Source organism: Fopius arisanus, unplaced genomic scaffold, assembly GCF_000806365.1.
Source record: "Fopius arisanus strain USDA-PBARC FA_bdor unplaced genomic scaffold, ASM80636v1 scaffold00122, whole genome shotgun sequence".
Classification (NCBI taxonomy): domain Eukaryota; kingdom Metazoa; phylum Arthropoda; class Insecta; order Hymenoptera; family Braconidae; genus Fopius; species Fopius arisanus.
Genome location: NW_011887861.1, coordinates 159322 through 185195, shown reverse-complemented (window position 1 = coordinate 185195; position 25874 = coordinate 159322). Strand labels below are relative to the sequence as shown.

The 25874-nt window shown below is 39.9% G+C and overlaps 4 protein-coding genes across 6 annotated transcripts; 3 read left to right on the top strand and 1 right to left on the bottom strand.

The window, feature by feature from the left end:
• Positions 1-1710: 1710 nt before the first annotated feature.
• On the top strand, positions 1711-3274 carry LOC105271752 (trichohyalin-like). Its single transcript, XM_011313477.1, has 3 exons — positions 1711-2132; positions 2251-2497; positions 2561-3274. Exons 1-3 carry the CDS (start codon positions 1711-1713, stop codon positions 3272-3274), a joined length of 1383 nt encoding a protein of 460 aa, XP_011311779.1.
• A 4997-nt stretch (positions 3275-8271) lies between these two features.
• On the top strand, positions 8272-13353 carry LOC105271735 (E3 ubiquitin-protein ligase SIAH1B-like). 2 transcript variants are annotated; one of them, XM_011313456.1, is made up of 4 exons: positions 8272-8767; positions 8863-9066; positions 11707-11830; positions 11899-11986. In XM_011313456.1, exons 1-3 carry the CDS (start codon positions 8723-8725, stop codon positions 11803-11805), a joined length of 348 nt encoding a protein of 115 aa, XP_011311758.1. In that variant the 5' UTR covers positions 8272-8722; the 3' UTR covers positions 11806-11830; positions 11899-11986. The 2 variants fall into 2 exon arrangements, with proteins under 2 accessions (XP_011311758.1, XP_011311757.1); XM_011313455.1 differs by having other exon boundaries at positions 8274-8767; positions 11707-11799; positions 11899-13353.
• Pef (Peflin) lies at positions 12993-16812 on the bottom strand. Of its 2 annotated transcripts, none has more exons than XM_011313458.1 (4): positions 16595-16812; positions 16175-16346; positions 13542-13820; positions 12993-13453 (listed from the first exon to the last, which is right to left on the bottom strand). In XM_011313458.1, the coding sequence occupies exons 1-4, from the start codon at positions 16604-16606 to the stop codon at positions 13362-13364; spliced, it is 555 nt and encodes a 184-aa protein (XP_011311760.1). In that variant the 5' UTR covers positions 16607-16812; the 3' UTR covers positions 12993-13361. The 2 variants fall into 2 exon arrangements, with proteins under 2 accessions (XP_011311760.1, XP_011311759.1); XM_011313457.1 differs by having other exon boundaries at positions 16175-16364; positions 16595-16811.
• Positions 16813-17868: 1056 nt separating this feature from the next.
• On the top strand, positions 17869-25871 carry DNApol-epsilon255 (DNA polymerase epsilon catalytic subunit 1). Its single transcript, XM_011313454.1, has 3 exons — positions 17869-18208; positions 18279-18402; positions 19119-25871. Exons 1-3 carry the CDS (start codon positions 18123-18125, stop codon positions 25614-25616), a joined length of 6708 nt encoding a protein of 2235 aa, XP_011311756.1. The 5' UTR covers positions 17869-18122; the 3' UTR covers positions 25617-25871.
• Positions 25872-25874: the final 3 nt, after the last annotated feature.

Below are 25874 nucleotides of genomic sequence, written 5' to 3'. Positions count from 1 at the left end.
CTAATTATCCTTTCCGTTCCCTTCAGGTTCCCTTTTTGGTTTTTGAGTATGTTTTAGGGTTAGAGTTTTAAGAGTTGAGTTACGATTTTCGGTGAATCGAATATCGAGGTTAGTTAAGTTTAGGATTAAGGACTTTTCCGGTTTGGTAATTCCGGTCAAAAATTACCTGGCGCCCATAAGGTTAAATTTTAGCAGGTATTTGTTAGGCTCAGGGGAAGTAGGCCGAAGGTAATGGGCATTTCCCATTCACCGGGAAAATGTCACGTTACACGCTGTACAAAAGGCTGAGCAGACAGGACCCTGAAAAGGGGTACTGGAGCTTGAAAGGGACCTCATGGGGGGACAAGGTGATGTGGGCCAAAATGAGATGCGGAAACATCGGGAGGGCTGGTAATAAGGGTTTCAGGGTCACCAGCTGTAGGCTGTGCGGAGAGGCTGCTGAGGACCTGGAGCACATTGTGAAATGTGAGAAAGTAAAAGAGGGCGAATTACGGGACTGGTGGGAGCAGTGGGATGCACTGGGAGTCTCGGGGACGCTGGTGGAGACCCTGGAGGGGGAACCTGTGATGGAGCTTTGCAAGCTAGTTAGGGAATGGGAGAAATTGATGAGGAAATCGGAAGAGGTTCATCCAGCGATAACCTAGTTTTTTGCAGGAGGCAAAGGGAGAGGAAACTTGATGGATCCTTAGTAGGAGTACTCTCTGTCAGCCGGCAGGAGTGCGATAAAATGGTCGCGAAACGCCGGTTTTTTTTCCACACCAGGGGGGGGAGGGTCTGCAGCCAACTGCCAGCCTTTCTTCGCCTCTAAGTCCTCAGACTCCAACAGAAGGAAAAAGTCTTCGAGCAGGGGCACTATTACTACTAGCTTGAGAAGCCGTTGTAAAATTCCTTAAAACCTGTTATTATATTTGTTTATTTTTGTAAAGGCTATTGTATAACTATTAACCTTATGGCTTCATATTTTATATTCCATATTTCCTTTATTTGATATTCTATAAGTGGGGAAGCAGGAAAGGGAACAAAGTGTAAAAGCCCGAAAGGGTATACATGCTGAATAAATATATATATATATATATCTATCTCTGCAATGGATTATTTAAAAAATCTGAAAAAATGCCCTGTTAGATTTAATTGAGAAAAATTAAGTAGAGCCAAAAGTTTTTAATTTTTCATAAAAGATAAATTATAATTGAGTGGAAATATAGTACAAAGTCTCATAGAAAGCAGTGTGTTGACGATAAAATAAAAATTAAAAAATGCACATGGAGATTTCATCGACATGCATTAGAATACCTCTTCAGGTACCATCTATCGAAGTATACATTAGACTGGATAGTTGTTTAAAAAAAAAACAGCACATACATATTTTGTTAGAAAAGTGGAAAATATGCATTTAAATTTTTATTACATATTTTTAAGAGGACTTCCGGTTGGCGCGCGATAGAGTGTGTTTCGAGTGAACGCGGCTCTAGCTGATTTTGAAAGAATCCGATATCTAATTAGACGATCCGAGTCGAAAAAGTGCTTAAAAGTGAGAACGAAATACAGCCGCAAGGACACAGGGTAAATTCTGCGGGGATAGGGCCGAATGCGACGAGAAAAGTGTGGGAAAGTCCAAGGGTTGCATCTCATAGGTTAGGACACAGGGCGCCGGGAGAGAGTGAGAGAGGCCTTAGAGGAGGAAAACAGAGGAAGTGACGTAGAGGTAAGATGCAAAGCGACGGTGACCTCTCCAAGGTGGATCCAGTTGGTGCAAAAAGAGGGAGAGGCAGACCAGGGTCCAGGAACACCACCAAAGAAAAGAAAAAATCCCCAGATACGGGCGAGGGGAGGGAGAGGGAGATAACAGTCTGGACGAAGAAAGATGACAAAGAAGGAGGATCTGAGGAAAGGCCTGATGGGGAAGGAGGAGAAACGCAAATACAGAGCGACACTCCTCCAAGGAACGGAAAAATCACGAGTGGAAAACAACTGGCCAGAACCCCGACGAAGGCAAAAGATGAGGAGACACAGGGGAATTCAGAAAGAGAGGTGAATGGAGAAGAGAGAAAGCAGACAGAAAGAGCAACTAGTGAGAGGATTGGAGACATACAGGTGCTGACACAGGGCGAGAGGGCAAGAGGACGAAGAGAGTGAGGATTCGATGGAGACAATACGGAGGATCCCGAGCTGCTCCGAGAGCGGAAGCGACAATGATGGGGTGAAACCCGCCAAAAATACTAAAAATACTAATATTAAAAATGTTGACAGGGAAGCAGGCGAGGGCAAAACAGAACAGACGAGACACTGGGAAGAGCTGGAATGGCGCATGGAGAAAAAATGGGAAAAATGGACCAAAAAACAGAAGGAACTCGAGGAGGAGAAATGGGAAAAGGTATTCGTATCCCTGGAAGAAATGATTAGAAGAGAGTTTGACAGGGAACGTGGACACACAGAACGACCGCACAGGGAATGCCCAAACTGTGACCCGTTGAGACGAAAACTGGAGGAGGCACAAGTGGAGATAACGAGAGGGGAGACCCAGGCAAACTTCTGGAGAAATGAAGCGCTCATCTGACAGGAAAGATCACAAGAGGTGAGGAGTATTTTAGAGCAGGAGCAGGAACCCGAAAAAGAAAAGAGAGGCTCAGAGAGACACGCAAGGGAGGGGGACAAATTAAATAGCTCTCCAGAGTCAGAGCCCAGGGAGGAGCTAACCTCAACTCCCCCCAGGTGGTGCCCAAGTGAATCGGGAAACCGGAGGAAACCGCCAGGGGCCGCGGAAGTGAAAGAGATACTACAAACAGGCCACGGGGGAAAGGACAGCAGAGGGGCAAAGCACAGCACCCAGCATAACGAAGAGCAAGGTGAGCAAGAGGAGCAGGCAAAAGAGGCCCAGGAAGATTTTCCAAGGAAACTGGAACCCGATGAGTGGGACGAAGAGAGAAAGGAGAGGAGGGAAAGGCGCAAATGGATCAAAATAAGAGGGCTAGTACTAAGAACGAAGCAGAAAAAAGAGGCCATGGAGAGCTGGTTCCTGGAAAACCTGCAAGAAAAGGTGAGAGTAGATAAGGTAGAGAGAATGGAAGGGATAGAGGGAAAGAACGGATGGAGGGTAAAACTGGAGGAAATGGACAGCAAAATAAGGATACTGAAAAAGAAAAGGGAACTGAAACATCTCCACTCGCCGGTCTGGATTCTCGACGACATAACGGAGAAACAAAAGCTCATCCAGTCCTGGATCGAGAAACAAGCCTTCAAATGGGAAAAAGCCGGAAAATTCACCAGGACATGATTCCAGAAACTGAATGTGGAAGGGGACTGGCTTACCTGGGATGAGGAGCAACATGGAATGAAGCTCTGGAAAAATAGCAGCGAGAGGAAAGAGGAGAGATTTCGTGAAGGAGCCTCGAGAAGAAGCTCCGCATGAACTTGGGATCATTCAATGGAACACACAGGGGATAAAGAATGTGGAGAGAAACAAGGAGTGGTGGGAAAAAGCGGACGTGGTGATACTGCAGAAAACGCACTTGGTGGAGAAGCAAATGAGGAAAACCTTGGAAAAACTAGACAACAACTTTATATGGCACGGTAAGGCGGCGGACAAAAAATACCGGAGAGGAAGAGCGGCTGGCGGACAAATAGTGGGCGCGAAGAGGAGATGCGGGGGCAGTTGGAACGTATCAGAATGGGAGTATGGCCTAAGGATCACAGGAAGAGACGGCCAGGCAGCAGAGGAGAACCGATACGAAATCTGGACAGTGTATAATAACCGAGGAGGAAATTTGAGAAATGTCCTGAGGAAAATCGATGAGGAAATGGAGCCCACAGAGACGGAAGACAAGAGAATAATAATAGGCGACCTGAACGCCAGAATCGGAGAGGAACAGGGAATCCCGGAGTACGGCATGGAAGCAAACAGAATACCAGAGAGGACTTCACACGAAAAGATACGGAGAGGAGAAGGCAAACAACTGATGAATTGGTGCGAGGCAAAAGCAAAGATAGTACTGAACGGGAGGGTAGAAGGAGACAAGGAAGGAAAAATCACATGTTTAGGAGATAGTCAAGAACTGGGCAGCGTACTGGACTTGGTTTTAGTCGACCTGGTGGAGGAAGAGGGAATTCCGAGGTGGATCAACAGCCTACGAGTCCTAGAACAGGAGGGATCGGACCACTTCCCGGTGCTCCTCAAGGTAAAATGGAAGGAGGGAGACAAAGAGGAAGCTATCAGCCCAGCACATACAGGGGGAAGGCTGAAATGGAAGGAGGAGCTGGCACAGGCATATACAGACGAATGGGACAGGGTATGGAGCACAACAGAAAGGAACACCGCCCAGGAGCTAGAAGTGGAAGAATGATGGCAAAACCTAGAAAAAACAATCAAGGAGACAGCAGGAATCATAAACATGGTGAGCAGTGGAGAAGTGAAGAAACGCAGAATGGAAACATGGGGCAACGGGGAGTACAAGAGCAAGAGAAAGGAGCTCTTCAAGAAACTCAAAATTTTTAATAAAAATGGAGACTGGCACAACAGGAGACAATACATAATCTGCAAAAAAGAGCTGAACACACTGAGAGAGGGCCTGATAAGAAAGTGGCTGGACGGAAAACAAAAACTAGTGGCGAGGAGCAGAAATTTAAGAGAATGGTGGAAGGCCATGTCCTGGTACAGGAAAAATAAAAAGAGGGCCTGGAACCCGGTTAAAAAAGAAAATCTACTGAACCATTTCAAAGAGCTACTGGGGGCAGAAGACGACATACAGGTGGAAGGGACGGGAGAAACGGGAAACCCGGTGGAAGATCCGCAAGAAAACGAAGAAAACGAAATAGCGACTAGACAAACGCGAGAGGGAGAGAGAGAAACAGAGACGGAAGAGGAAGAAGAAGAGGCACATTGGGGCGATATAAATATCGACGCACCAATACAAGAGGCCGAGCTACAACGAGCAATCAAGAACACGAGGAATGGGAAGGCAGCGGGCGTGGATCAGATACAAGCGGAATTTTTGAAAAACCTACCAAAAGAGACAGGGAGGAAGGAACTCATGGAGATTTTGAAACACCTCTGGGACGAAGAGAAGATGATCGAGGAATGGAGAACAGCGATGATCTACCCAATATACAAAAAAGGAGACCCAAGCGAGGCAAAAAACTACAGAGGCATCTCCCTACTGAACCTCGGCTACAAGTTGATGGCAACAATTATGGCCAAAAGGCTTGGACACTGGCTAGACGTAAAGAAAAAGCTGACAGAAGCGCAGATGGGGTTTAGGAGAGGAAGAAGCACCACAGAAGGCATAATGGTGCTGAACACACTGGTAGGAAGCAGGCTCAAGGTCAAAGGAGGAGAATTATACACCGCCTTTATAGATTACAAAGCGGCCTTCGACAAGGTAAATAGAGAAAAACTATGGGGTAAAATGAGGAAAATGGAGGTGGGGGAAAAATTCCTGAGAATGGTCAAGCTAATCTACGAAAACACGACAAGCAAGGTGATAGCAGGAGAGCAAATGACGGAGAGCTTTCGAACGGGGCTGGGGATAAGGCAGGGATGCCCCCTCAGCCCAATATTATTCAACATATACATCAACGATCTTGAAGAGCTACTGAGAAGAAAGGGGGATGGAGGCTCAGTGATTGGACACACGAGAGGCAACAAGGTATACGCAATACTCTATGCCGATAATGCAGCACTAGTAGCAGAGGAGGGCAAGGATTTGCAGAGAATGCTGAAGACAACGGAGATATGGTCAGACGAAAACAAAATGGAGCTAAGCACTGAAAAGACAAAAATAATGGTGTTCAGGAACGGGGGAAAAAGGAGGAAAGAAGAATGGAGATACAAGGGGGAACTCCTGGAGGTAGTTAACAATTTTAAATACCTAGGAGTTTGGTTCTCCACAAGGAACCAGTTTAACACACACACTAGGAACCTGGCAGGCAAGGCAACGCAGCTGGTAAACAAGGTGTGGGGTGAGACAAGGAGAGCAAAGGTGGAGGATTTAAAAGACAATTGTTCCTGATGGAAACCACGGTGAAGACAGTGGCGATGTACGGAGTCGAAATCTGGGGATGGAAAAGATGGGAAAATATTGAAAAACTACAGGGAAGATATGTAAAATCATGCATGGGAGTAACAAGAAACACACCGAGTTACATATGGAAGCTGGAATCAGGGAAGAGAAGCCTGGAAGTGGAGACAAAACGGAGGGCGCTAAGGTATTTACTCAAACTAAACAAAATGAACGACGACAGACTAGCAAAGAAATGCATGAAAGAAGAATTAAGAGGAATAAGCAATGGAAACCCCACCGCCTGGGGAAGGATGATTCTACAGACAATGAAGGAAGCAGGGGATGGAGAGCTGTTGGAGATGCTGAGAACGGACACAGAGGAAGGAAGGTGGTGGGAAAGAATGACGGAAATTACGGAGATCTGGGAGCAGCAAGACACACAGGCAGATTGGGAGAAAGTGGATTGGTCCAGCTTCTGTAACTATTATCGGGACATCAAAGAAGATACAAAACTACAAGACTACTGGGGAGACAGCGAACTCAAAATTTGGCAAAAGTCAGGGTGGGCAAGATGGAGATGCGGCAGTGTAACGAGAGAGGGGAAGAAAGGCTTCGCAGACCAACAATGCAGAGCCTGCAAGAAAGAACTGGAAACACTTGAGCACGTAACGGACTGCAGAGTCATCCAGGCGAGAATGAAGGAGGAGAGTTATACCTGGTGGACGAACTGGGGGTTAGAGAACGAGGATGTAAATAGGCAGGAGGCCCTACTGGACATCCTGAGGAACAAACCGTCTGGAGCATGGTGTACAAGGCTGGTGGAGATCGAGAAGATTCTCATCCAACGAGAAAAAGGGAGGCAGGAATGTAGGGAGGAACTCACAGGAAGGGTGAACTCAAAAGATCGAAAACAACCGGGGAGAAGGGACAACAGGCAATACTCATCGAATAGTATACTGTGATACGTGACGGAGGGAGGGGAATACTGCACGGTACCACGTAATAGCAATCTAGCCAAAGAATTATACGTTAATACCAATATGACAGTTTGTTTTATGTAAATTTATATAGCTACGAAGGGAGTAAGAAAGGAGGAGGTGTAAAACTGTACTGTAACACCAAAGAAAATAAACTATTATTATTATTATTATTACATATTTTTAAGAGACTTTTTTTTATTAGAAAAACCAATCATGTGATAATTATTTATTTAAGAAAACATATAGATTGAGTGAAGAAAAAAAAATGGATAAAATGCACAATTAGAGCAGCTTCCGGCGCAACGAAAAGTGACATCTACTTTTTTTTTCTTATCTCATGGAAGGCCATACGTAGAAAAATCACCGGACAACATGTATATGTACACAACTTCAGGCTTATAAATTGGACAGGGAACCCTGAAAGAAATCATAGTTATTGCCACTTTTTATGTTTTTGAAAAAAAATTGTTGTTCGCCTTTTCATCCACGCAAAAATCGAGCAATCAACTTCGAATTTCGATGAGATTTTTCTTCCATCACTACAACCAATGGTATCATAATGGAGCTTAATTGAAAAATTACTTTCGGAGGTATTGAATTTTTCGTGTAACATGGTTATGTGGAATATCTCAAAATTAACTTAATCAAATTCGTTTTTTTCATACGAAACTTTTCGTCCTGGTGTCCTCCATTATAATCCATTGAAGCATAGATACTCACCAATACAACGTTTTGAGATATTTAGATTTTTTCATTTTTCAGTTCAAATTATTCGTACTCCCACCCGTGCAAAAATCGAGCTATTAACTTCAAAATTAGACAAGATTTTTCAAAACGAATCCAAACAAGTCCAAAACGAACACCAGAATGAAGTTCAAAATTAAGATAAAAATGAGATAGAAGTGAGTGCAAATTATTACTCAGAATAAAATAGGAAAAAATTATAGAAATGAACAAATAAAGACCCTTTAATTCAATAATTAGATGTTTTCATTCGTTTTCCTATTTGGATCGATATGCATTCTTAACAGATATAAATTAATAGGAAAAAAAATGTTGTAAAAACCATTCAGAAGCTTGCTATCAAATATTGATGGCAAAGAAAATATATCCATACATTGCAATAACTCGTCTACAGCCACATAGTTGCTATCAACTGCTTGTTTTTTTTTAATTAGAGGTTTTCAACTACTCGTTATTTTGACTGAAGTACACGCCGTCACAATTCCCCCATAAGCGTATGGACAACATATGTTGGTGTGAGTGATTTTCAGAAATTAATGTCTTTTTGGGAGCACCCTGCGATCCATCAAAACTCATCCATTGGCCCTATTTCGGATACAATAGCACCTTCTGGCGAGAGGATACTATAAGTTCTATATAGAGAAAGACGCGCAAGATTGCTCCCCTCTCGAATTTGAAGTCAGAATGTCTCTCCTCGGTTCCATGTGCAAAACAAGGCCCTGGATCTTCAATTAGATAATCGATTAATGTGCAAGTTGATGAATTGCCAAAACATCGAAGACCTTCGAAGTCATTAGCTTGTACTTCCACTTAATATAAACCATTAAAAATCGTATTTCATTGTTTCGTCTTCGGTATGAGATGGCAGTAAACCTTCATGTGACCTTTCGCGACGTCCGACAATAACAAACACGATCGTTCCTTAAGTCCTTTGTTCCTGTCGTAACTTAAATGTGAAATAAATTATTTCTGCTATTCCTCATTAGTATAATTGCATTAATCATGAATAATAATGAGATTGACGTGATGACTGAACTACGGGCGTACGTAAGTTAAAGCCGATTATTAGTTTATTAATCTAGTGCTTTGGTTATTTCTATGGATTTCACTTGATAGAGTTATCTATTTTAATACTTTGTTAGTGGTGTCACGAGCTGGAGGAACTGATGGAGTGTCCCGTATGTCTGGATGTACCACAGGGCTCCATTTATCAGTGTATTGAGGGACACGACATTTGTCAGTACTGTAAGAAGATAGTCGACATGTGTCCAATTTGCAAGAAGCCTTTCAATGAGGGTCGTAATTATACGGTGGAGAAAATTATAGCCAAATTTCAAGACATCAAGGTACTTCGTTTTTTTATTATAATCCTCACATCAATCTCATCATTTCTTCGTATCAAACATCACCATAGAACTAATATTTATAATTTAATTATTAATTTTGAGAGTCATTATTTTATTAAAGAATAATTTTCTTTAATAAAACCGGGAAACATCATTTATTTCTTATGCAATGAAATTCTTGTCGATTAGGTAACTGTAAAATTCAGGCAAACAAAGGGAAAATCTTTGCATTATAGGTAACTTTCTCTATACTAAAAAAGTTTCATATTTCTTCGTGATACCACTGTTCACCGAGATAATTATGTAATTTCACCCCGATGTAATTATGCGGATTAGAGAAAATTTTAATCTAAATGTACGAATATTCACCTATCTCATCCAGTTGATTGCACGATTATCTCAGGAACGAAAGATTTTGGGAAGAAATTTGCAAGTCTATTAATATTGTCATCGAAAACGGTCTTTTCAACTCATCTTGTCATATCGCTTTTCACCATTCATTAATCAACAATTAATTAATCTACTTGAAAATATCTTGTCAGTCACGTGAGCTGTTCAGAAAATCCTTCGCCTTTTTTCGTCTAGACTAATCTCTACGCAAGATAGTGAAATAAATACTCAGTAACATTTATTCTTTATTATTTACTGAGTTACAGCAACTGACTTTTTTGGGAAAGTACCTGTTGTGGAAATGATTAGGTGTAAAATTAAACTTATTAATTTATTGAACAATTTCATTAAAGAACGATTTCTAGAAAAATTCCAATGCAATTTTTCCAAGCTAACCGACTGTCCAGATAAATACCATGGATTTTTTTCTTGAATACTGTTAATAGTCCGGACACTCACTATTGCCAAGAAAAATACCGTATTTTTTCTTCCAAACGGAAGCTTTGTTATCAGTCGATTTTCGGATTTTCGAATTTTGCTTGGAAATGATGGAGGATCGTTTGACATGTAAAAATGCCAATTTTGAACACCATATGTGGATCTGGAAATGGTCAATTTCGCTCATTCTATCAGAAAATTAACGGATTAAAGGGCTAAAGTTATTGTGAGTAAGTTGAAATTCCATAAAATTATAGGTATCACTAAGGACTAACTCTGCCAAAATTCAGTTCAATCGGTCCAGCCGTTTTGCAAAAATTGCCATTTGACTCTGAACCGTCTTTCGACAATATCTCGAAAAAATAAGCACCCGATTTCAATTTTTCGCCCCCCAAGATATTCGTTTCCATGTACTCTATCTCAATTCATCAAAATATGTGCACGAATCGATACTAAATTTCTAAGTTTTTCCAATATTTCTGTTTTTTTTAACTGTGTTAGCACAGTAACGTTATAAAAAATTGATTCATCAACGGAATTTGAAATGTAAAATTTGGCATCAAGTCCCCGCTATGTAATTAAATGTTTGATATTGAAGAGGGACTGAATCGGGTCATTAATTCATCAGATATTCCAATTGCGAGCAAGTGTTATCAATAATTGGTCGTCGGTGGTACCACGAATCTACATGAAAAGGGATGACTGAAGAATTATTCTTCTATGTGGATAATCCGTAGATATTGTCCTAAATTATACGCCATGCAACATGGATTTAGTCATGACGTGTATACGTGTCAAGTCAATACGTGTGGTATTATTCTGTGAGAGGAACATTTGAGATGCAAGATCATGGCTATTGATAACACTAAAAGGCCATAGCAAGAATTTGATTGCCAGATGCATCTGATTCAGAAATTACTTTCTGCAGTGGAAGGCCCAGATGACTGAACCAGCTGGAACTAGCGTTGTTGCGGGGCTGGTTGATAATCTCGATCTGTTTAGTATTCCCTAGGATGAGAAGCTCTCCACCGTCAGAGGACCTCATACCTCGAGACTGGAGAAGGCGAATATCTATAACTTGAAGAAGATGATCGGGAAATTTTATCTTATGTCTTTAGATCTGAGCTTTCTACCCTTCAAGACTTTTTCTGTTGCCTTTTCGAGTGCGTTTTGGGGAGGATTGTTTAGAGAATTTAGGTTCTAAATTTTCATTTGAGATCCGCCTGTTTCAAGTTCATCTGGTTAGCCAAACTATATTATAATTTGGGATTAAATTTGTGTTGCGGGAACTACTTGAATGGTTATAAAAAGAATAATGACGAAAAAGATGAAAAATTATTGAAGGGGGTGAATCCCAATATTGATTGAAAGGGATCTACCAAGTTCGCAAATATAAAATAATACAAAATAAATAGTTCACCATTGATCTCCACCAGATTGAGTGACAGCTATAGCTGTCACACTCCATAGATAGTTTATGCGAGCCTTAAAATTTTAGAAAATAGAATGGCAAGAGGTTCTTTTTCTAAAACTCACGTACAATGAAAATTGTTACTATCGATATATTTATTAGGGAACATGTAAAAAATAATAACAATGTTACATAATTTATTTTAAAAATGCAATTGCCCATTCGTTTTATGTAATTTAGGAAAAAACTTGTATCAACGCCGCATTTCGAAGATAATGCATAAAATAAATTTGGCTTCTCACTGACGATGTTTGTGATTTACGCGTTTGAATAAATAGTATTTTTTAAATTCAGTTTTCTCAATTTTTTTTTTAGAATAACAGTATATTTTTCTGTCCCAGCTTTCGCTTATGGAGCCCGAAAATGATATCAACAAATACACCATACAGTTGAAGAAATCAGTTGGAACACAGACTACAGAGCCAGGTGGAGGGGTATGAGTGGTTATTTTCATCGATGTATCCAGTCTGTTGAATGTTTTAATGATGATCAATAAATGGTTGCCCCAATTTTTAGTATTTTTTTATCATCAGGTTATAATTCGTCGCAGTTCCAGAGTAGCTCTTCGTGAAAAGGGGGAAACTAGATCAACAACGAGTGGAGAAAAATAAAGAAAGAGGAAAGCAGAGAAAGGACTGTTGCACATCCATTTAAATACTTTCTGAGTTTCACCAGATTCATTATCTGTATTATCCTTATCCCCTTGGAATAACTAAACTATCGAATGACTGTCGCATTTTTATAAATTAATAGCTACGAGGTTGAAAATTTATGCTCTATAAAAATAGTTATATACCCCAGGATGTTCGTGACCAAGAATTGCGGAATTCCCTTAATAAAACAATAATTTAGAGAGAAAATGAAATTTAAAAATTTAACGGTGATTGTTGTCAACTGTACACAACGTGTGTTTGCAAAAACTAAATTATTCCATTTACGTTTAAAAACAATCCATTTTATCCGGCTTTCTGAAAGATATAATTAGAATATTTTTTTTCATGGTCTGATTTTCCATTGCAATTCGATCGAACTCACTGTTTCCGAATAATTTTTAAACATTTTTCTTGATTTCAGTTATTCTTTTCCTACTATATTTTATTTAAATACAATTCATGCCCTTAAGCTAAAATTCCATTTTTTTTATATTTATAATTTGGCTCAAGGTATCGATTACCAATAAGGCTCAATTGTAAAAACATGTTGATTTAGAACTAGCAATGTCTCAGCGTGTAAAAAAATAAATTATTAAATTGTATGCATAGAAAATCCAATGCATGTGACGGTTTTTTCCTCCAATGCCAAAAAATATAATGGAAGCTTCGATTAAACTATTCTCCGCTACCTATAAATTTGACTGTTAAATTACGGTTTAGATTAACAGGAATCTAGGATCCCAAAAACATTTGATATTGAAACTATAAACCCATAACCTAACAAAAGCTATTTCAACTTTTTTTCATATTTATAGAATTTTAGAATTACTTTTTTGGATACGATAATGATCGCTCAAGAAAGCTATTCTGACGAAGTTCCAAGCTGATTAGCTGTTAATTTTGATGAAACAATTAAAGCAATTAAACAATTTATCGTACCTATGAATTTCATATGAAACTGACAACGAATAAACACAATTTTCATAATAATTTTATTATGCGAATGATTATCATGGAGAAGCAAAAATATAATTAAACGGATTTTAAAATAGTTCAAACATTTTAAAAGCTTCCTTTATAGTAGTCTTTAGTAGTGATTTAATATATGCGCGCGTTCAACTTTCTGCTCCTCTTTACGGTGGCATTAATTCATCTACAATAAAAATGAAAGGCGTTTTGTCAGAATTATTATATTTCTTTTTCTTTTTTTAAAAGAAAGTAGTAATATTTTGTGGAGATCCCTGCGTCCTATAAAGCTAAACAGCAACTTAAAAAAATAAAACAATAAACAAACTACCGATATAACATTCGAAACCAAAACCAACCGGACTTCAAGACAACATTTAAACACTACAGCTCAACGCAACTAATAGAAAATCTTCGAATGCTATTGTTATTTCTCCAGATTGCAGTGTGTCACGTGCTCGGAATGCCTCTGAAAAATATTTCCAATAGAATAAAATTAGTTTCATGTTCGTAGATCTATGATAAATATCAACACAATTTTTAAACAAAAAATTTACCTGTAAACTTTTGAATCTGTACACATAATACTATGAACTGATCGACGGTGATGCTTCCTGTGCGATTAAAATCACTCTTTTGGATTACATATTTAAAAAAATCAGGGCTAAACCTGTAGCCCATTTGTGTGAATGCCGCTAAGAGCTCGTGTTCCTGAATACTTCCTGAGCTATCATGATCAAACTGTTTGAATACCGTCAACCAAGAATTGACGTACTTGAAAAGAGCTTGAAATTCTTCAAAATTGATGGTTCCAATTTTCTCTTTATCGAACATTCCTGAAAATATATCATCGCTAATTAAAAAATTTCTAATTTTAGCAATAATAGGAGACATGATACGGAGATTGCCCGGATGCAATGAGGGACATGCATAAATATTTTTGCATTTAAAACAGCCATTTTTAGATATAAGTACCCATGGTTTTACTAATGATTACAAAATGTTTCATTTCTGAATATCCAACGATTTGGGTATTTGAGACATCCATCGTACAGTGATATTCAAGTTTTAGAGTTTGGAAAGTATGTTGTAAAAGACACGGTCTCTACCCTAAAATACTACAATAAATTAAATACTACAAAGACGATAAACAGCGTCTAAAAATTGCCAATTTTTCCAGTTCCCTTTCCTTGAACAAGTCTCCGAATTGAATTTCATTAATAATAATAATCTTTTTATCCAGCTATTGTATTATTGTATTGTAATACAATTATTGAAAAATCGAATATTTGGAAAAAAATATGCGAAAAATTCAAATGCACAATTTTTCATTTATACTGAAGTCAGCATAAGTTTTAACATTAATTTTAGGAGTGCGGGGCATGGTTACAAGTGGTAACTACGTGGAGTGGGGGTACCCAGAGAAGTAAAAACTTATGCTGACATTAGTATACTTCATATCTATTGGAATGGGACAATATAGCACAACTGTTTTATTTATCTACTGCGTAGCACATTCTACAGTTTTCATATTTTAGAATTTCAACAAACTCCAAAATTTATTATTCTTCCGGTATTGACCTCAAAAATGCTTTTTAAACATATAAGTAATGGATAGTGATCCATTATTTTCCGTCATACACGGAAAGTTCGATTTTACTCCCCAAATGACGGGAAGAAAGTGGCCTATTCTCTCCTTCGGATTTCTATTGTTTTTGAGCATCCTCGGGATAACATAACCCACATTCCTCCCTTCATTTACGAAGAAAAATCGAACTTTTCCGTGTAGCCATGACGGAAAGAACAATGTGCACCGCGGAAGGGAAACAGGACATTCAAACCCGCGTGGTTACCACCCTCGGCTTGGCCTCGGGTCGGTAATACCCACGCGGGTTGGAATGCCCTGTTTTCCTCGCATGGTGCACAATATACTATAACCATATACATACGCATGCTCCAAAATCATGCTTTGGTGGAAAGGAACTACTTGGTCATATGCTTCCCAATATGATAATCTACTGACCATTGTATTTATTACAAAACTTGTCCACCCATGTATACCCTTTCGGGCTTTTACATCTCCCATCCCCAGTTCCCCGTGTACCGCAATTACGCCGAGGGCCGAAGGGAAAACCTCATGGGAAAAAACCTTGGCCCGGTACAGTCGTCTCTTGCAAGACTACCGCTCGTACGATGAAACCTGTGCAAGTTAGAGCGAATTCTATCTCTAAAAACACCCCTGACATTTCCCCGACTGGGAATCGAACCCACGAATCTCATGTGCCAACCCCCTACGCTCTAACCGCACGGCCACCGCACGTCGGTATGGTATTTATTATTAAATCGATAAAAAATCTCGAAAATCCAAAAAAATTTTATGCGTTTTATGAGAAGTTGCCGCAGATTTAAGTTGCGCGCGCAAAAACTGTCGTTAACTGTCAATTTGCACTCATTTTTCAATATTCAACGAAAATTATTCATGTAATTGACCAGAAAAAAATACTGTTTGTTGGCAAGGATATTATTTATAAATGCGCAAAATTTTATTGTTCTGCGATCATTTTTGAGTTTCATCACAAAGTTTTTGTGGATTCCCATAAAACCACGGCTTAAAGATGGATTATAAAAAGAATTATGATTAATTAACGGTGCTCGCCACTCCCCTGAAATTTTGTACATCCTTTCCCAAGCCGAGGTACCTAAGGTATGTTAGGAGGTACCTAACATAAAATTTTCATTAAATCGGTACAGTTCCTTCTAATTCTTTATATGTCGGAAGGAACTCCTTAACCCAAATATATGAAGAAAGGGCCCTTGCCCTGCATATAGTGACAAAGAAAAAGCTTCGAAAGCAGAGAATGAGAATGTCACAGGAGTCAGTTTCTCTTAAAGAAAAGAAGCGAGATAACCTTTCAGTGAATAGAATGATTTTAATTTAACTCTACGTGTTTTTATTGAAGATGTCTCGTCCATTCCCACAATTCGAATGCATCCATTAAAACAATAACTTCCCAATATGATAGAAAAACTTTAATTTGAATATGTTAATGTCACTGGTTTAAATTCCTCCGATAAAACTGAATAAAAAACGTAAAGGCATTTTCTTGACATACTTTTCCGAATTAGTCATCATCCAAACTTTCACGTACCTTACGATTTTAGACAGAAATTTTTGGCAGTATACACTCACCAATCATTAATTTACAAGCTGTATCTGAAAAATATCCGCCCTGACCATTAGCCAAGGCCGACCTCAGTTCACCCGATGATATTTGGCCACTACCATCTCTGTCAACGGCTTGAAACCATTTTTGTACATCTGGAGATATTTCTGGAGTTGTAGTAGTGCCATACATTGAACCCTGCATATTTCCAAGATTCTGTTTTTGGTCGCAATAACGAAAGAGGAATCAATCAAGAAAAGAAAAAACAAATCCATGTAAACAAAAGTAAGATAAAAGTCTGGATATTGTAATAATAATGTCTACACAAGAACTTCAAATAAAAATAACGGTCTAATCAATTATAATAATAAAACGGAAGAATTGATCCGTTGATATGATCAGATGATGAATTGAAGTTAAAATGCAGAAAGACAATAAATACTTACAGGATAGGCCATTTTAGAAATTTCAAAATGATCTGATCTTTACATCGAAATCAATCCACTCCTCTCATCAAAGTGATGGTCAATCATTCACGGTATCCTTTAGTAATGAAGGTAATGCATTAATTGTTGTGTTCTGCTATATTGTTCAGCTGAGTCGTTCAGCAAATACTTCAAGGTTAAACCAGAGATTATAGGGGAGATTGCTAGGGCTTATGGAAAGGCTTGGGCGAGTGATTCATTGCGGCGGCTACGGAACTACGCCCAGAGAGCCCGTACGTGTAAGTAAAACAGGTCGCGAGCCCGTGAGTGTCGATAATTTTCAGAGTCCGTGCGTGTTGATAATGTACAGAGCCCGTGAGTATGGATAAGACAGAGCGCGAGCCCGTGAGTGTCGATAATTCGAGGCGGTCGTGAGTGTCAGAAAGGTAGGGCACTTATCGAAATGACGATGACGTCCGAAAACGAACGAAGACATCCGATGTACCGGAGAGTGGGGGTATGATGGAGACACAACCGATGAACGGAATGAAAAAGCGAGTTAACGTTCATAAATACGCCATTTGTTTAAAAAATTGAGGGAAAATTATCTCGAACATGTATACTCAAACGATTGAGAATCGTCTGAAACGTGGAGATTTATTAGTCCCTCGGAACTTTTTTTTTAAACGATTTCTTTTTTGTTAACAAATTCAAAAATGATTAAACAAATTCGGGAAAAATAGAGCCGTTGAAAAAAAAAGGTTCCGAGGGACCCATAAATCTCGACGTTTCAGACGATTCTCAATCGTTTGAGTATACATTTACGAGACAATTTTTCCCGAATTTGTTTAAACTTTTTTCAATTTGTTAACAAAAAAGATATCGTTATAAAAAAAAAGTTCCGAGGGACCAATAAATCTCCACGTTTCAGACGATTCTCAATCGTTTTAGTATACATTCGTGAGACATTTTTTCCGCAATTCGTTCAACAATTTTTCGAATTTTTTAGAGTGAACTCATTTTTCATTCCGTCCATCGGTTGTTTCTTGATCGTACCCCCACTCCGCTTTATATCGAATGTTTTCGTACGTCACGGTTTCCTCGAATTATCGATACTCTCGGTTTCACGCTGTCCCGAATTATCTACACTCTGGGGCTCGCGCTCTGTCTTATCCATACTCACGGGCTCTGAAAATTATCGACACTCACGGGCTCGCGACCTGTTTTACTTACAGGTACGGGCTCTCGATCTGCTTTACTTACAGGTACGGACTCTGACCCTGTTGAAGGTTTTGTACAGGCGCTGGCAATCTCCCCTATAATCTCTGTTTTTGGCGCTAAAACCTTTGTTAAAACTGTCAACTCATAACCAAGAATTCTTTTACCATTCATGTGCCTTTGTTTTTTTTCTATTGAGCGGAAAAATAGAAAGATAAGTACCTATGAATTTCGGACTTCATGAAGATCTGATCGGATGAAAATGAGGTTGAAACAATACTTTAGATTGAATGTTATATAACTACAAGTGATTTTTAATATTACTATAACAATGGCATTGAGGAACACCGGTAAATATCGCCCTGAGAAGGCGAATAATTGGAAAAACAAACTCGATACAGATTCTACTGTGCCAAGGTAAATAATTGTCACATCAATACTTGTAAAAGTGTCTGAATTATTATCTGATTCATTTTTCAATTGTCAGAGAGAACACAGCTGAAGGAAGATTGATGCAAGCGAATGAAAACGTCAGAGTTGACCATTTATATGGGTTTGATAGAGTATCAGACAACAAGGAAAGGATTGGATATCTGATCAACATGCACGCAGTAATTAGATAACTGACTCTTTTGAGGATTTTTATTAATAGTAATAGTAATATCCAGCGACTGTCGAAACTTCTCGGGTATAACCCGATTTTTTTATTGTTTGACAACAAGAATAATCTAAATTTCAAAGCGAGAATAAAAATTGTAAGTGGGCAACGCAAGAGTTTTTTTTATGAAAAAACTTTTTTTTATTATCCATAAACAGGAAAACATTGGGAAAATACCCAATTAATTTTCCATGTACAAGTAATATTTGACGAATTACTTCATCACTCGAAATTCGGGTGACCAGGGTGCAGTAAGTAGCATCGGAATACATTTACACAATCATGCAGAGAAACGAAAAACTCTGACAAACTAAATTCGAAATTGATTGCTTCCAAAGCGACTCATTTTGCGATTACGTATGAACTGGCCCACTTATAGATTTACCCTTTGATTTATCATATAGAATATGCAGCATGCACTGCATTGAAAGATGAAAAACATTGAAAAAGTACTAGTAAATTTTCGGGGGAAACTTTGATTGGCTGAAATTCGAGTTTGAGAAATAATGAATTATATTGCTAAATTGCTAAATACTAAGTGGATTCAAATTGGGAATTTTTTGCATTATTGACTATTAGATGATAGAATGTTCAAGTTCATATTTACATAGGAAAGTATTTATTGTTCCCCAATGTCTTGTTTTACTCTACTTTATTTATGTTCAACAGACTGAAATTGTTGAAGAGGATAAACGTCTTATCAGCGGAGTGGACTATTATTTCCTCGAAGAAGACTGCACTCGCTTCAAGGTATCCCTCCCCTACCACCCATACTTCTACATAAAATGTCGAAAAGGCACTGAGCAAGAAGTTTCGACCTTCCTACTCAAAAAGTACAACGGCGTCGTCTCAAAAGTTGAAATAATAAAGAAAGAAGATCTGGATCTGCCTAACCATCTTTCAGGTCTGCTGCAAAAATACCTCAAACTCTCCTTCGCCAATCTTATCGACATGCAAAAAGTCCGGCAAGACATTAAACGTGCAGTAAAAACAAATACGGAGCGTGATAAAGGTCATAGTTACTACTCCGACCTCTGGACATCTGCCGAGCATCAAGAAACCGACACCTTTACCAAAAAGAACATAATCGACCATATGGATAACATAATCGACATTCGAGAATTCGATGTGCCCCACCACGTTCGTGTCAGTATAGACCTCCAGATCTTCGTGGGTTGCTGGTACTCCGTGAAGTCCAAAGGCACAGATCCCCCCAAAATAACACCAAGGCCAGATATTCTCGAGACAATAGATCCCATCGTCATCGCATATGATATAGAAACCACAAAACTCCCCTTGAAATTTCCGGATGCCACGACAGATCAAATCATGATGATCTCCTACATGGTGGACGCTCAAGGCTACCTTATAATCAATCGAGAGATCATCTCCGAGGACATCGAGGACTTTGAGTATTCCCCAAAACCCGAATTCGAGGGCATCTTCAAGGTTTTCAACGAGGCCAACGAGAAAGCTACTATTCGAAAATTCTTCGACCACATTCTGGAACTTCGGCCCCACATATTCGTCTCTTACAATGGGGACTTTTTCGACTGGCCATTCGTCGAAACCAGAGCATCATTCTACGGAATGAATATGAAGGAATTAATTGCCTTCTCCAGGAACCGAGATGACGTTTATGCAAGTCGCCCTGCAATCCATATGGACTGTCTTTCGTGGGTCAGACGAGACTCCTATCTCCCGGTGGGCTCTCAAGGCCTCAAGGCAGTGACAAAGGCCAAACTACGATATGATCCTGTCGAGATTGAACCTGAAGAGATGTGTAGATTGGCTGCTGAAGAGCCAAAAACTCTTGCAAACTACTCAGTCTCCGATGCAGTAGCAACATACTACCTCTATCAGAAATATGTTCATCCCTTTATATTTGCCCTCTGCACAATCATCCCTATGGAGCCTGATGAGGTCCTTCGTAAAGGTTCTGGAACACTTTGCGAATCTTTACTAATGGTTGAAGCTTTCAAAGCAAACATTATTTTTCCAAATAAACAAGAGACTCAATTCAACAAACTAACATCTAATGGCCACGTTCTGGACACTGAAACGTACGTTGGAGGCCACGTGGAAGCTTTAGAATCTGGGGTATTCAGGGCAGACATTCCTTGTCGTTTTAAGATCATTCCAAGTGCAGTGGATAGTCTCCTGAATGCTGTAGAAAAGTCTCTGAAATATGCTATTCAAGAAGAAGAGAAGGTGTCCTTAGAGCTGGTGACGAACTTTGACCAAGTTGTTAATGAAATCAAAGCAAAGCTCCAGACATTAAAAGAGCAGCCATTAAGACTCGAGAAGCCAGTGATCTATCACTTGGATGTAGGTGCTATGTACCCCAATATTATCCTGACGAATCGATTACAGCCATCAGCAATGGTAAACGAGACAAGTTGTGCTGCCTGTGACTTCAACAAACCAGGTGCTGCCTGCAAACGAGATATGCAGTGGATGTGGAGGGGGGAAGTTCTATCAGCTTCCTTGGGGGAGTACCAGAGGATACAGCAGCAGTTGGAGACTGAAAAGTTCCCTCCACTCTTCCCTGGAGGGCCCCGTCGGGCCTTTCATCAGTTATCGGAGAAGGATCGCGCAGCTTATGAGAAGAAACGACTTACTGAGTACTCCAAGAAAGCTTACAAGAAAGCCAAGATTATGAAGACTGAGGAGAGAACTCAGACAATCTGTCAGAAGGAGAATTCATTTTATGTGGATACTGTTAGGGCTTTTAGAGACCGAAGGTACGAGTACAAAGCTCTGACCAAGGTTGCGAAGACACAGGTTGCAGAAGCTGTTGCTAAAAATGATGCAGGGGAGATCAAATCAGCGAAGAATCGAGAGATCCTTTATGACTCACTTCAACTTGCTCATAAGTGCATTCTCAATTCTTTTTATGGGTATGTTATGAGGAGGGGATCGAGATGGTTCAGTATGGAAATGGGAGGGATTGTTTGTTATACTGGCGCTCACATAATCATGAAAGCTAGGGAAATCATAGAACAAGTAGGGAGACCTTTGGAGCTCGATACCGATGGCATCTGGTGCATTCTTCCGGCGTCATTCCCTGATAATTTCATCATTCACACGACTCATTCAAAAAAGTCTAAGCTCACAATTTCTTATCCCAATGCTGTGCTAAACTTTATGGTGAAGAATGAGTTTACGAACAATCAGTATCATGAATTGGTCGATAAGGAGACTGGAATGTACGAAATAAAACAAGAGAACTCGATATTCTTTGAGGTTGATGGACCTTATCTAGCCATGGTTCTTCCAGCTGCTAAAGAGGAGGGAAAAAAGCTGAAGAAACGATATGCTGTCTTCAATTTCGATGGATCGTTAGCTGAATTGAAAGGATTCGAGGTGAAAAGGAGAGGTGAGTTGCAGTTGATAAAGAATTTCCAGTCATCGGTTTTCGAATGCTTTCTAAAGGGTGGAACCTTGGAGGAATGCTATCAAGCTGTCGCTGAGGTTGCAGATTATTGGCTAGATGTTTTATATTCGAAAGGAGCTGATATACCAGATACCGAGCTATTTGAGTTGATCTCTGAGAATAAATCAATGTCGAAAAAATTGGAGGACTATGGCGCCCAAAAGTCAACATCAATTTCCACTGCTAAACGTCTTGCTGAATTTCTGGGGGATCAAATGGTGAAGGATGCTGGATTGGCTTGCAAATACATAATCTCGAAGAAGCCTCATGGGGCTCCTGTGACTGAACGAGCCATTCCTCTGGCTATTTTTCAATCAGAACCTAGTGTGACGAAGCATTATTTGAGGAAATGGTTGAAAGAGCCTGGATTGCAAGATTTTGATATCAGGGAAATTCTAGATTGGGGCTATTATATTGAACGTCTTGGAAGTACTATTCAGAAGATCATTACTATCCCGGCGGCTATGCAGGGAATTGCTAATCCTGTTCCTCGTGTGAAACACCCTGATTGGCTTCATAAAAAAATTCTTGAAAAAAATGATACCAAGAAGCAGAGAAAGATCACTGATCTTTTTGAAGCAATTCCACGATCGAATCTCGATGATATTGAGGACACAGCGAGTCCATCATCAATTTTCAAGAAACCCCAACCGGTGGCTCACAAACGAAAACGAGGATCGGAGACTGATGAAGAAGACATTAATAAAAGCTGGAAAGAAGTGTTAGGAGCCCCACCACCTTTTGGTAAGACTAAAGAAGAGCGAGCGGCTTGGTTGGAGTTTCATAAGAGAAAATGGGAGTACCAGGCCAAGCAAAAGGGCTACCAGAAGAAGAAGCGATTGCGAGCGACGAATGAGCCCATGGAAGTTCCTAGAGGGTTAATCAGAAATACAGAAACATTAACTCTATCAGGGTTTTTGAGGAAAGCCCAACGAAAACTCATTGACACACCCTGGCATATCCTGCAGATAGTCGAAACTAACGAGCCAGGACTTTTTCGACTTTGGACTTTAGTCTCTGGAGAGCTTCATCAGATTCGTTTGATTGTTCCTAGGATTTTCTATGTCAACACCAGAAAGGTGAGGTCGGAGCCTGGGCCCAACGATCTCTGGAAGAAGTGCAATAAGATTCTTCCCCGATCACGACCAGTTCACAATCTCTATCAGTACACTGTCCCAGAGGATCTCTATAAGAAACACAGTCAAAACTTAATGGAGAGTGTAACTAATCCTGAGAATGAGGGAATCTACGAGACACAGACGCCATTGATCTTCAGGGCGATTCTAAATCTCGGATGCATCTGTTCGGTGGACCCAAGGTCATCAAAATCAGAGTCTGACACTTTCCAATTGCATCAGCTTCAGCTGGTGGCCAGTACAGACTCTTACTTAAGAGAGCAGAACCTCAAACATATATACCTCTATCACCACTGGTCTACCAACCGCCAGAGAGCAATGTGGGGACTGTTCCTTGGGCCAAGTAAACGAGTCCACATTTTCGTGTTAGACAGTGTAAGGACTAATCAAATGCCTTCTATGAGTGCTCTGTACACTTCGGAGAGGAACAGTGCAATGGAAGATCCTGAGGCCAATGGCTTCTTGTCATCCATCCCAGAGGAGATGCAGTTCGATGTGAGAATGGAGACCAGTCAATTTGCAATCAACAAATACTTGCAGGCAGCCTTGAAAAATTATAAAGATGAGAAAAAAGGAGCGACAGTACTAGCTGTTCAATCCCCCATGGAATTCTCTAAATTAGTGTCAGAAATGCCAGCTCTTGGAGAGCTTCCTGTTGTGAACACTCACGCTAACGACATTGATAATCTGTTTGGAACCCTTGAGTGGCAAAAGGCAGGAGCATTGAGCATGGTAAGACATTATCTTAAAGTCGAGCACATCCTCAGTCTCATGACCGATCAAGCTAGCTTCTTTAAATCTCCAATTGGCAATATCCCAGCTGACGCTACCCTTTTTGCTGCTGATTTATTCTATGCCAGACATCTTCAGAAGCATAACTTTGTGCTTTGGTGTTCCCCAACGGAAAAACCAGACCTTGGAGGAAGCGAGAATGATGATAATAGATTGTTGACGGATTTTGAAGAGAGTACACGCTGTACAACTAATAAATCAGGGACTTATTCAAGTGTCTTAATTGAATTGGGAATCGAAAGTTTAGCGATCAACACTCTTCTGCAGGCACCCAAAGTTCACGATATTGATGGGACTACATCATTCGTGGGCTTTCACACAGCTCACAAAGCCAGTCTTCAAGAGATGGCTACTGATGACAATACAAAGATTGCAATTCCTAGTTATGACGAAGCAGTTCTGTGTTCAGCCAGTTTTAAAATTTTAAGGATGATGGTCAATGGGTGGCTGAGAGCGATCTCCTTACAGAAGAATGTCTTCGCTGATTACCAGGTGATTCATTTCTACAGGTGGCTGAGGACACCAAATGCTCTCATGTATGATCCAGCACTCCGGAGAATTCTTCACAACTATATGAAAAAGCTGTTTTTCCAGTTAATCGCTGAATTTAAGAAACTCCAGTCGATAATCGTCTTCGCCAACTTTAACAAAATCATTATTTGCACTAAGAAAAGAACTGTGGCAGATGCCATGGGGTATGTGGAGTACGTTGTAAAAGCTATCAAAAACAAAGAATTATTCCATAGCATTGATATTACTTATGAGCAATGTTGGGAATATTCAATCTGGCTGGATGCAGCTAACTTCTGCGCCATCAAGGGGAAACTACCTGAAGAGAAGTTGCAAGAGGATGGCACGGATCTTGATGATGATGAGGATGATACGCCCGAGATAATCATGAACTGGAGCTTGGCTGAGATTCTTCCACAGGAAGGAGCCTGTGAAAGTAGCTTCAGGGCTATTGTGGCAGGCTATGTGACAGCTATTTATGAGTGTATGAATGAAATGGAGTCTGGGGGATGCACACCCAGACCTAGGAAGAGGAGGAATAATTCGTTGAGTCAGACAATCAGTGCTCAGTTGGGATTGGGCTCGCTGGAGAATACAGCTGACTTCGCAAAAAAGTTAATTGCAGGAGAAATGAGCCAAAAGTTGTTTCAGATTGTTCAGAAGATGCAGAAGAAGATTCCCGAGAAGATGATCACAATGGAAAAACATCCGAATTTAGATCTAGCGGGGCATAATTCTATGAAGATACAGCCAGCATTAGAGTTCGTTAAGGCGATATGTAAGGTCTTAGGATTGGATAAGGAACTGGAGGCTGAGGTTTATGAGTTGAAAACAAATTTACTCAGGTTGATTGGTGTGGGAGGGTTTAGTGAGATTGCAGAATGGAAGGATCCCTGTATTTCTTTTGTCGTGCCCGAGATTATCTGTAAAGCTTGCAATCACACGAGGGATGTAGATCTCTGTAAAGATTCGCATCATCGGTTTGATAAGGATGATGTTTACGCCTGGTACTGTCCCATATGCATGACGGATTATGAGAATGAAGAAATTGAATTTTTGTTGATTGATACGTTAAATAGGAAGACTATGGCATACGTCCTGCAGGATTTAGCGTGTAAGAAGTGTCAGGAGATCAAGAGAGATAATATTATGAGCCACTGTAGCTGTGCTGGGGAATATAAGACTACAGTGGGAAAAACCGAGATGTTGAATTGCGTGAAGATCTTGAGAGCTATAGGAAGAAAATGCAGGATGACATTGCTGGAGGATACTATTCAAAACACAAGGCTTTGAAAGTCCTAGAGAAAGAGATTTCTCTATTGTCTAAAAATCTGTTGATAATAAAAAATATTTTTGGATCGCTCAAGACGGTACAGCTATTACTAACGTTATTTAAGAGTGAATGAGAACAATTTTTTGGGAACCCTGTCATTGGTTCCTATTCAGTTGGTTATTGGTATTTGTGTATTTATAAGAAATCCTCAAGAAAAAAAATATATTTTCAATTTTTCTCTTCATGCCTGAGTATTTGTAAACGACAGTTTTTTCAAT